At 37.5% G+C, this 11,025-nt stretch overlaps 1 protein-coding gene across 1 annotated transcript; it reads right to left on the reverse strand.

Annotated features, from left to right (window-relative positions):
• Positions 1-401: 401 nt before the first annotated feature.
• Positions 402-9,087, reverse strand: LOC102621404 (transcription elongation factor SPT6 homolog). Its single transcript, XM_006481953.4, has 17 exons — positions 8,718-9,087; positions 8,520-8,609; positions 8,139-8,268; positions 7,840-7,912; positions 7,592-7,742; positions 7,372-7,510; positions 7,045-7,291; positions 6,751-6,957; positions 6,536-6,661; positions 6,038-6,424; positions 5,861-5,968; positions 4,965-5,744; positions 4,497-4,638; positions 3,246-4,417; positions 2,118-2,327; positions 1,337-1,811; positions 402-1,110 (listed from the first exon to the last, which is right to left on the reverse strand). The coding sequence occupies exons 1-17, from the start codon at positions 8,746-8,748 to the stop codon at positions 707-709; spliced, it is 4,872 nt and encodes a 1,623-aa protein (XP_006482016.1). The 5' UTR covers positions 8,749-9,087; the 3' UTR covers positions 402-706.
• Positions 9,088-11,025: the final 1,938 nt, after the last annotated feature.

Below are 11,025 nucleotides of genomic sequence, written 5' to 3' on the forward strand. Positions count from 1 at the left end.
ACTCATAATATATGCATTATTTTCTAAGTATAATGTTCTTATTTTTTTAAAAAAAATTTTTCTTTAGAAATTAAATAGCAAAAAAAATTTAAAGAAAAAAATATAAATATTAAGAATAAAAGAGTGAGAAAATTATTAAAAACTGAAAAATTCATATTTATTTTAAAAATATATATTTTTGGCATTAAATGGGATATAATTAAAAAAGGAATTTTAATAAAATTTTCGAGGGGTGCTAATTGATGTCATCCTTAACATGGAAACCAAATTTAAGCAAATTCAGATTGAATCAGACGCATTTTTCAGATAAATAAATTTAGAGCAAAGAAATGTTATCATATAATTATATATTTTGCGTGGGCCCGCCCAAAAAGCCAGCAATGGTTAAGCGTATGGTGGCCTGGTAACGGCAGATTTACGCGTACCGTTTTCGAAATTGAATTTCCAATAGGGCGAGAAAGAAAGGCGCGCTTCTGTGATGATAACATTACATGCAAAAGCTAATATAGCAACGCCATTAGACCCGCGCAGCAGTTTAAAAAAGAAGAAAAAAAATTCTAAAGGCGGTTATTCCATCATCCAGGGTAGAAAAGATTAAAACGGTGAAGGTAAGTCAACCGTTCGGCCGCTTTCACCAAAGACCTAAAACTAAAGCTCTAAACTCCATTACCAGCTTGGAGCTGGAAACTGAGTGTTTTCAAAGGTTTTACCACCCACCGTCAGAACTTCTCTTGGAACCACCACCTCCCCACCCTGAATCTTTGTCAGCACCACCACTTGAATGTCCCCAGCCACCATTGTCACCATCACTGGCTCCACCCCAACCACTGCTGCCACCACCTCCACTACTGCCCCAACCACCTGGGAAAGCTTCCCTGCCTGCTGGATTTTGAGCTTTGGCACCTGGAAAATTGCCCCAACTATCATCCCCTGACTTGTTAGCCGAATCCCATTTAGGAGTATCATAGCTAGAATCCTGCCTCTCACTGTTAGAGCTATTTCCTCTGTTGCTGTTATATGAACCTCGACCACGTCCACGTCCCCCATATGGCCGGGGTAGTCCACTTGGATGCCCATCTCGACCACCACCATTTCTGTAATCATTTCGGCCTATAAATCCAAGACAAAGCAATCGGTAAGTTCGAAATGGTAAGCACAAGTAGAAAACAATCTAAAAAGAGATGATTCCAGAGTTTTGAGACATTATAGATGTGTTTGAACTCCCTAGGCAGAGCTGTTTCATGTCTTATATCAAACAAATTAAATTATACACCATCACAAGAGCAGTCATTATTCATTACTAATTGCATATCTTAAGTTTAAATGAGCACGTTACCTGTTCTTGAACCTGGAGTAGAAGATCGATCTCTATTCCAGCCATCATTTGTTGAACCGCCCCAGCCACTACCCGCAGATGCCGTAGAGCCCCCATTCGCAGGGCTTCTCATTGGTACCATAGCAGCAACTGATCTGATTGATGGTGCTGAGTCACCCTGAGGATCATCAATATGCCTCTGAAAGTATGCCACAAGCCGATCAATGTCCTCAAACATCCTTTTCCGAAACTTAAATCCCTTGGGATACAGACCAATATACTCATGGTGGGGATTTGTGCTTCGTATATATGTTAGAATGAATGTACCCGGATGTTCATGGGAAATGCCAAAACCATAAACTATCCTTGTGGGAAACTCTGCTTTCTCAATCCTTAGAAGCTCATCGACCTCTGCTTTAGAGCCTTTCCTGAACTTGCGGTAGCTAAGCATTGCCTTAAGGTGGGACACTAAGGGATCAATATATCGATCCACTACCTACATTCAATAGGAAATGGAAGCAGGTATATCAGCTTTCACTTCATTTGTGAACTTCAGATATCAAAAGGCACATTCGCATACCCACACGTAGAAATTGCATTCCATTCCAATCAAATATGTGGCTTGTTTCAGCCATCACTACTAAATCCTTTAGCAGATTTAATCATTCCGCAATAAACAAATTATCTAATATGTAGTGTTAACTCCAAATACCTCTCATCTATTTTTATTAGTTACTCTAGCAATGACCACCAAAAACAGAGCAACCATCAAATAGATATTCAAAAAAGAAGCATGACTGACCTCATCCAAGTCCTCAAAAGTGTCCTCCCCAATTTTCAATGTTTTCCCAATACCAACCAAGCTTTTGATGTCCTTATGATCCTTTCCTCCTTCAATTATGTCTTTGTGGGCATACACTCCGTCATAGACTTTGAGAGTTAAAGTTAAATAAGAAGGTCCACGAGAACTAGGACGGATGATACTTTCACCAGGTTCTTTGGCAGATAATAACTGTTCAACACAACAAAAGAGAGTTAAAACGTGTTGAGAAATTTAATAAAAGAAAAATATGAAAACCAAGCTCAGAGAGCATTTCCCCTCTTAATCTTGATGAAATTGCATGAAAGAACAACATCATTGTGGTATTGAAGCGTCTGTAAAGATGTGGAGAAGATATCCTCTCTTAAAAATTTAACAATCCCGTCCAGGTCCAGGACACTCAAACTGGTGCTCACAGAAGGGGGAAAAAACACACACACTGATAATTACAGATTAACGGAAGTTGACTGGCTTAAATATATTTGAGGGCATCATGAACCTTTTCACAGACTTGCATGAGCAATTTATTCACTTTCTAAAGTTTCTTTTAACATCTAAACAAATATAAGATACAATTCAGCATGAATACACAAACAAACTCACATATAATCGGTGCAGTCGAGAGAGTGAAGAGAGGGGGGGGGGGCGCGGAACTCATACATAATCAGGTCCTCACATCTGCATATTTTGACAATTGCTGTGTCCAAAGCCCCTTTTGGCATTTTAATTCCTACAGATCATGGGTTTAATCTCCTCAAGGATCTTAAGAGTTTCTGTTTCCAGAGAGGCCCCCAGGCTCTCATGGTATCTCATTCAACAAATAATTGTTTCTCCTAGTCAACAAAAACTTTTATAAAAGGTATACAAATATGCAAAACACATATGAACAGATTCAGCCAAAAATCCCCACACGACAGACAACACATACCTAAAGCCATATTTCACAGTAAATTTATGAAGCAGCTTCATAGTGAATAGAGCAAATATTAAATCTTTATATTTTGTACTACAAAAAGAATTGCATTACCAGTGAAAAAATTTTGGATTCAACTCATGCACCACAATAGAACAAAATTCAAAATATAGGTCATGGCATGATCAACATCGCACCTTCATTGCTTCATCGGCTGTTACATTCTGGAAGCAGGGATGAACAATCAGCCGCTCCTTAAAATGTTTCTTTGCGAGCTCCTTCTCTTTGCGAGCTTTTTCTTGCTCACTTTGACGACTGCTCCTCTCTTCATGGTAGTAAGGATCAAGGTTTTGACAATGTTGGTACCGGTTATTTCTCATCTCGCTCTCCCTACAAACCAAGAACACCTGGTACCTGTTCTTCTGAATTGATTTAATCTTGCAGGTGAGAATGTCACCTTCATGAAGCTTGTCAGACAACTCAGAATCCCTCCAATCATCTGAATAGTCTTCCTTCATAAGCATTCCTGCCAATCCTGATTCAAGTACACATATTGCTCTTTGACCTTGCACCCTGCGGACCGTGGCTTGCACAACCCTCCCTTCAGCAAGTGTATCTTCAGTTTCACCAGAAATCATATAAAACTCCTCATCCTGACTTGGTTCTTTATATTGATTGCGCCAATCCTGGAAACCATGTATTAGTTCCCTTCTTATAAGATACAATGTCTCTCTCTTGTTCTCACGCTTTTTCTCTTTAATGTGTCTGTCCAGAAGATAGGTTTTCAATAAATCAGGCCGGTCTCTCACATGTTCTATAGCCATCTCCAATGCATCTTCATCATCATTCAGGTCACCTTCAATGTCCCTATTATATACCTCCTTGGCCAACTCTTGCGCAAGACCATAAGATTCTGGATGTATTCTTGTATCATCCAACAAGTCAATGAACTGACTGCTGCTAGCAGCCTGCCCGCTCCTCCGAACACGCAGAAAGCCAACTGCATTCACAAACACCTTTTTGCCAAGCCCGTGAGCGGTTACAAAGTCCTTACGAGTAAAAATTGCTCCAGCTCTCACTAGGGATCTCTGTAAAGATGCTGCCTTTCTGGGGCCAAGGCCAGATATGAATTGCAAAGGAGCAAATTGCCATTCACGGTGTATAGCCAAATTAATGTCCAAACCAACCTGGTTTGTAACATCCACCATAACCTGTTCAATCATTCCATACTTCTCATCTGGAGTGAGAAAATTCTCCAAGGGACAAAGCTTCCAAGATAAGATCTCCCTCCCAGGTCCACATAATGTTGCAACCATTGCCAACGGATTTTGCAGATAACGCCCAAGCGCAACAGCACGCTTAACATTGCCTGACAACACAAGGGAAAGCAGTGTCAATTAAAAGAGACCTTGAAAAGCATACAGAATTGAGGACAGAAACAAACAAACCTTTCTGCCCAGGTAGCTGGTCAGATGAAATTCGAGAATTTTCATAAAGGCGTGGCAAAGATTCATCCCCATATACAATGCTTAACTCATCCATCTCATGCCCAACATCTCTTGGATGTTCCTCCACCATCTTGAAAATGATCTGATAAAAAGAAGAGTGAAATAAATAAGCAAACTATGAAAAAATTGATATTTTTCAACATCCTCCCACCAACACAAGAAAAAAAAAAACACTAAAATAATCTGAGATATGTGACTGTGACCTTACAATGTCTAAAAGATACTTCACCCAACTAGAACCACCGATCTACCACAACATTGAACTAATTGCATTTTCGAGTATTATAATATTCAATGGAACATTTGTAGGCATCAAGTTCCATGAACAGGATAAGACATAACATCTCAAAGAAAACCAACAGACCCAGTGAGAGTTCAGACATCGCGAGGATAGAACTCAATGCTTACCTCATAAATATCATCTTTCAGTGAGGTGCAAGACAAGTTCACAGCTCCTAGGACAACAACATGAGGTTGATGGTCCATCATAAACTTCAATAGACGTTCCTGGTCATTTTTCTTACTCTGCTGATCACGTACATTTTGAGACCGTAAAGTGAGACATCCAGTAAAAAGCACATCTACCACCTCCCCTGACGAATCCAACATAACGAAAGTGGTTTCTGGTTTTCCAGGGCCCCAACAGCAAGCCAATACTCTTGGAGCAGCTTCCTCATCTGGTGTAATATCATTATCCTTACGTTGGTAAGGACCAACAGAAACTTTATTCCACAAGGCTTTTCCATATTCCATGAGTAACCAGCTTTTAGCTCTACCACTCATCAATGATCTTGCTTCTTTCACCATTGAAGGCAAAAGAAAATTATCAAGAGCATCCTTCAGAATCAATTCTCTCTGATCATTCCATAATTGAGCAGATTTGCTGACACCATCACTAAGATAATGCTCCTTGCAGTCACTGAACAACTTGTTCAGAGAATCTTCAGGCAACTTAATAGTCACTTGGAGAAGTTTCTCCTCTTCAGCCTTCTGGATTAGGAGCCATTGTGCATCCTCAAATTTTCTCAAGGGTTTTTCTCGCAGCCATTTCACCCCTGCAAACTGATGGAAAGAATCAATTGCTGAATCTCCATCAGGAGTTGGACATGTTGACACCACAGCATTATCCATAAAAATACTACGAACGTATTTCCTGACACACGGCTCACAGCTTATTTCGACAGCAGCCTGAAATAGTCAACAATAATTTGCAGAAAATCAGAAAATGACCAGATAATCACAAACCACAATGCGAAACTATTGAACTCACAAATATGACCAAAAAGAAAATCAAGAAGGCATACCATGTGCCTAGCCCCTTGAAGAACAGCTTGAGAAGAATTAAACATTGCACATTTGAAGTTTGAAGCCATCTCCTCAGGTGTTTCCTTAGGATCCTCCAATTCATCACCCTAAAGTCAACAAAAGAAAGAATATTATTCCCTTGTTCAACAAAACAGCAAGAAGTGAAGCAGGCTTACCATCTTTTCTAAGGATAACTGCAATCCAAGTTGCTCTGAGCTGTAACCAAACTTGCTCGCAACCTCCCACAGACCAGCTTTACTGCAACTACTATATTTTGTGCTTCTCTTAGGCCTCTTATACTGACCTTCGTCAACACCAACCTCACCCGGAGGGAAATGCAAATTAAACTTTAAGTCAACATCATCCACCTCTCTTTCTGTTTCTGCAGCCTCGAGAGACTTAGAAATCGAATCAAAAAGTTGTTGATTTAAAGCTAACCTTGTTTCATCATATATCCGGCGCGACTCTTCTTCATAACGCTTCTTATAATATGATTGAAGAGCACTCTTTCGCTTCTGAAGAAGCAACCACTTTTTGTCTAAATCATGGATTGCCCAGAGAACCTAAAGAGAAGCAAATTAGCTGTTGTTATCTAAATTTACATTTTTTCCTTAATTCACAAAACTTTTCAGCACATCCCAAGTTTTTAATTGATCCAAGACAAGGAAATTTACCTTATGCCATTTCATCGTAGGTGTTCTCTCAAAGTCATCATTGTTATCATTATTAACTTCATTTTGCTCAAGATCTTTCAAAAGGCTCAAGCATTCCTCCTTTCGATACATAGCAATAAAGGGGATCTAAAAGCAACAGAAAACATTAGCATGGTAAAATAAATACAAAATTAAAAATAAGAAAGGTTCATCACTGCATAGTAGAGAATACTAACATCTAACTTCTGCAAGTGCAATAGGTCCAAAAATCTCATGATGTCATCCCTACTGATAGAAAGATCATGCCCTTCTTTAGGCGACCCAGCACCTCTCTGACCAAACAAAGGCAAGGTACCACTAAGAAGCTGATTATATATCCAAGTGCTCTCATCTACTATACTCTCGCCATCCGTAGGGGGACTGCCAGTGCTTTCCTCAGAGATCTGCCAAGTCAGAATAATATTAATTCAGTCAAGCTTGTATTAAGGTGAAAGGAAATCAAAAAGAGGGAAACTTAAATGTACATTCACCTGCATTCTTTCTGGAACATCAGTCATCTTAATCTGGTCATCCTTCTCTGTCATATACTTTTCAGCCAAAATGATTGGTTCAAATTCATCTTCAAGTCTCCTTTCCCTCCATTCGCTTGATTCTAAACCTTGCTTGCGAAGCTGAAGAAGCTCCTCCACATCACCAAAAATATCATGTGCTTCCTGCAAGGCCGAAGACGAAATTCCAGGTGCCTGCCGATTTTTCTTTTTCTTCAACTTTTTCCTTCTACGCAATGAGTAAGTTATTTATGAGTGGGAATTCCAACACATAAAAGACAACAGACACATTCATGACATGGAATATACCTCACAGGAGCTCCATGCTCATCCACTTCTTCTTCGTCAACAATAAAGTCAGCCATCTCATCTTCTTCACCAATGTCACCATCCTCTTCTTCCTCTTCTACCGGCTCCTCTTCTTCTGCAATGTCCTCAAGTGGAGCTCCTACAATATCACAGTTTGAAATCAATTTCTAACAGGCTAAAGCAAACCTTCATAATCTGGGGAGAATTTCAAAGGTATTACCTTCATCATCACCAAATAAACTACGTTTAAGCTTCTCCTCAGCAGTTCGTCCACCCTTACCGCTGCCATCAAACTCCTCATCAGAAAATCCATATCGATCCTCATCTGTATCCCTCCGGGCTTTTTTCAACCGCTTAAACTTTTTGCTCTCCTGTAGTAATAGAAAAAGACGCCTTAGGAAAAGAAAAGAGTATATAATTAAGGCATTGTATGACAACACCATGGTCAAAAAAGGAAATCTCACAAACCTTTGGACGGTAATTAATATTGTTGTCACGGAGGAGCTCATAGTCATCCTCGTCAAGGACATCCTCAGCTTCCCTAAGAACAAAGAAACAGCACTATTAGAATTGAAACTCACTTTTATTAAATTTGTGTTAAAAGAAAAGCCATAAACTTGCTTGCTTAATTATAATAAATTAACACCACATTAAATTCCTGGTCAAAAACCCTACGGCTCAAACTTTTGAATATGTTTTCATGCAATTCCCAAAACTGCCAAAAGCACTAAATCACAGACTTAAGGTTCAAGTTGGGCAAAACTCACTTTTTCTTCCTTTTCTTCTTCTTCTTCTGTCTCTCCTCATCACTGTCTGCCCTTTCTTCTTCTTCTTCCTCCTCTTCTTCAACATCATCTACAATGAATCCGTCCTTCTCATATTCATCCTGCCCTTCCTCTGCAGAAACAAGAGTGAAATCATATATAAACATACCAAATTGAAAAATGGACCAAGATGAAACCCTTAACACACTAAAAATTAGTTTCAGTGACACAACAATCAAAACAAGAAAATTCAATTCAAAGTAACTTGAAGATGAGGAAATAATCCCCTCCCTACCTAGAAGTCCAAAATCCGGTAAGAACAAAAACAAAAAGCCCAAAAACTTTCAAAACGTCAAAATTTAACCCAAAACCCAAAGCTCTTACCGTCATCTTCATCCTCTTCGTCTTCATCTCGCTCCTCAACAGCATCTCCGTCAACTGGTTCTCGCTCTTCCTCACCCCCGTAAACCTCATCTGAACAAAAAAAAAAAAGGCAAAAAATTCAGATAATATGAAACGCTTAAGGCATTTTACTGATGAAAATAGTTTTGACAAAAAAATTAGGGTTTCCTGAGGGGTCACCTTCTTCATCAGAAACTACGTGCTTTCCCATTCCCGATAGACGATTAGATTCAGCGCAAAATCAGACGCAAAGAAAAAAAAGAAAAATAATGCAAAGTTATAATCAGAGAGGAACCCTATAAAAGCTGAAGCAATAATTTATTTTTTTTTTGGGTTATAACTACGGAGAATTTTGTTTATAATACGGAACGTTGGAGGGGGAGAGGGGGAGAGGGGGAGAGAATGAAAGAAAGTGGCAACTGTGGGTTTACAATTTAAGGGGGACAAAGCCTGAACGGGTCGGGTTTTCCGGAAACAAGTTACGTGTTTAAAAAGGACGGGGTGAATGGGTGATCCAAACCGAATTGATCGAAGTATTAAAGGCGGTAGTAGGTTTTTGTTTTCACTCCTTATTAAAATAAGAATGAATTCCGGTATTTATAGAAATAATTTTAGCATATTACCGACATTATCTATTAACAAATTATGGAAATAAGAATATTCTTGTGAAACCGAAATCCACAAAAATATTGTTCAATATAAGGTGATGCTGATGAATATATGCATACATACATATATGAGAGATTTTAATTTTTAGTTTGAATGGCTAATATCTCAAAATTGGTTTGGAATTTTACGTTGATATTTTACAATAAAAGTAAAATTGAGACTGCCCTACATAATGTCTATTATAGCATAATTTAAATATTAGTGAAAATAAATATATTTTGTGTCGTAATAGTATCTAGAATAGGGGGTTACAACCAAAGTATCAAACTCGTGCCATCAAAAATTTTTTTGGGGCAGGGGTCTCATTGGCCATTGTGTTCTTATTACGAGACAGCGTGTATTTAATTATTTCGGGTGATGCGTTTTACTTGCCATAAGCTTGACACCGGCAGAGAAAGACCGAAGCGTAGTCATAATACTAGAAGCCCAACTAAAATATTTCAAACAAGTCTGGGTCAGGCCTGTTATCGTGGATTAAGTCTGGGCCTGTTTTCCAAACATGAATTGGACTACTGTCACGCCTTCAAATCCCTCGTAAAACCCCCTTTTTCTGAAAAATTATCCCATTAAACAAACAAATAATTCGAGTTCTCATAAATACTCCCCACCCCATTCCGAGTAATGCCCATTTAAATAGGCTTCTTTTTCATTTTCTAATAAGTTCACTATATTTTTATAAAATAATCACCCAAGAATTTGACAACATTGCTGGAATAATCAATCTTCTAATTATATTAGGAGCTGTCGAGTAGAATGTAAATAGATACAACGCCAACTTTATTTTCAAGTTGTAGTATTGAAGACTAATTAAAATAACAATAATTAGATATATGAAAGGTAAATTCATGTCTTCCAAACCAAACTCAATAAATCATGTTAGCTTATAGGTTTTACCTCTATTTTGCTCTTTTTCTTGTGGCTATTGATTGAGTGCGAATTCTTCTCTACCATCATTTGTTATTACATGTATCGCTATATCAAATTATTAGCGTGAAATAAATTCTTTTAATTTTATTTTTAAGAAATAAATTGAATGATTAAAGAACCTAATGTTATTATATTCAACATTTATTCGGTAAAAGACCATTGGATTGATTGTTATGCAAAATAATGATCATGATTTTAAACAAATTTTCCTCCAAAATGAGAACGAGACACCTTAATATGGAGCGTTATTGAGAATGATTGAATTAAGGGGTATTTATGACATCAAGGTAAAGATTTTTCACCACTTAAAGTACATTTAATTATATTTTATATATGTGGGTGCTTTAAGAAAAGGGTTATATGAGGACTTCAGAGGGTGCTAATAGCACCACTCTTGAAACGTTCGAGCTGCACTGGGCCTTTGGATAAATTTATTAAACTTTTTGTTTGACTTTTGAGCACAAGTTTTTTTTTTTTAATATGTTATTTTGAACACAAAATTAAACTACTTAATGTTTAAAATAATATATGAGAATTAAAAATTCTAAGGTATAACTATAATTAAATTCATTGTAAAAAAATAATTAACATACTTAACAGATAATATAATATTAATTTATAAATAAATATGCATAAATAATTTTGAATTTGTATTTATGTATTTAGTTTTCATTCACATTGATTTGAATAACTAATACGAAGTTAAGATGATGATGATGATGATGATAGTAGTAGTAGTAATGAGAAATATATAATATATATTAATTAATACAAATAATGAACAAAAGTGTAGATTATTTAATTCGGTTTGTTTATGGTTTTAATAACAATAAAAAATAAAAAATAGAAAATGTATGAATTAACGGGTGGCGGTGGCGGTGATGCGGCCCAC

This window comes from Citrus sinensis, chromosome 6, assembly GCF_022201045.2.
Source record: "Citrus sinensis cultivar Valencia sweet orange chromosome 6, DVS_A1.0, whole genome shotgun sequence".
NCBI lineage: Eukaryota > Viridiplantae > Streptophyta > Magnoliopsida > Sapindales > Rutaceae > Citrus > Citrus sinensis.

Excerpts from the sequence above, each read along its gene's own strand:
- LOC102621404 (XM_006481953.4), bottom strand. The coding sequence starts at position 8,748 with ATGGGAAAGCACGTAGTTTCTGATGAAGAAG. Across the intron at positions 8,610-8,717 it reads CGTAGTTTCTGATGAAGAAG|ATGAGGTTTACGGGGGTGAG; the intron begins GTGACCCCTCAG and ends TTTTTTGTTCAG. Across the intron at positions 5,969-6,037 it reads AGTTATCCTTAGAAAAGATG|GGTGATGAATTGGAGGATCC; the intron begins GTAAGCCTGCTT and ends TGTTGACTTTAG.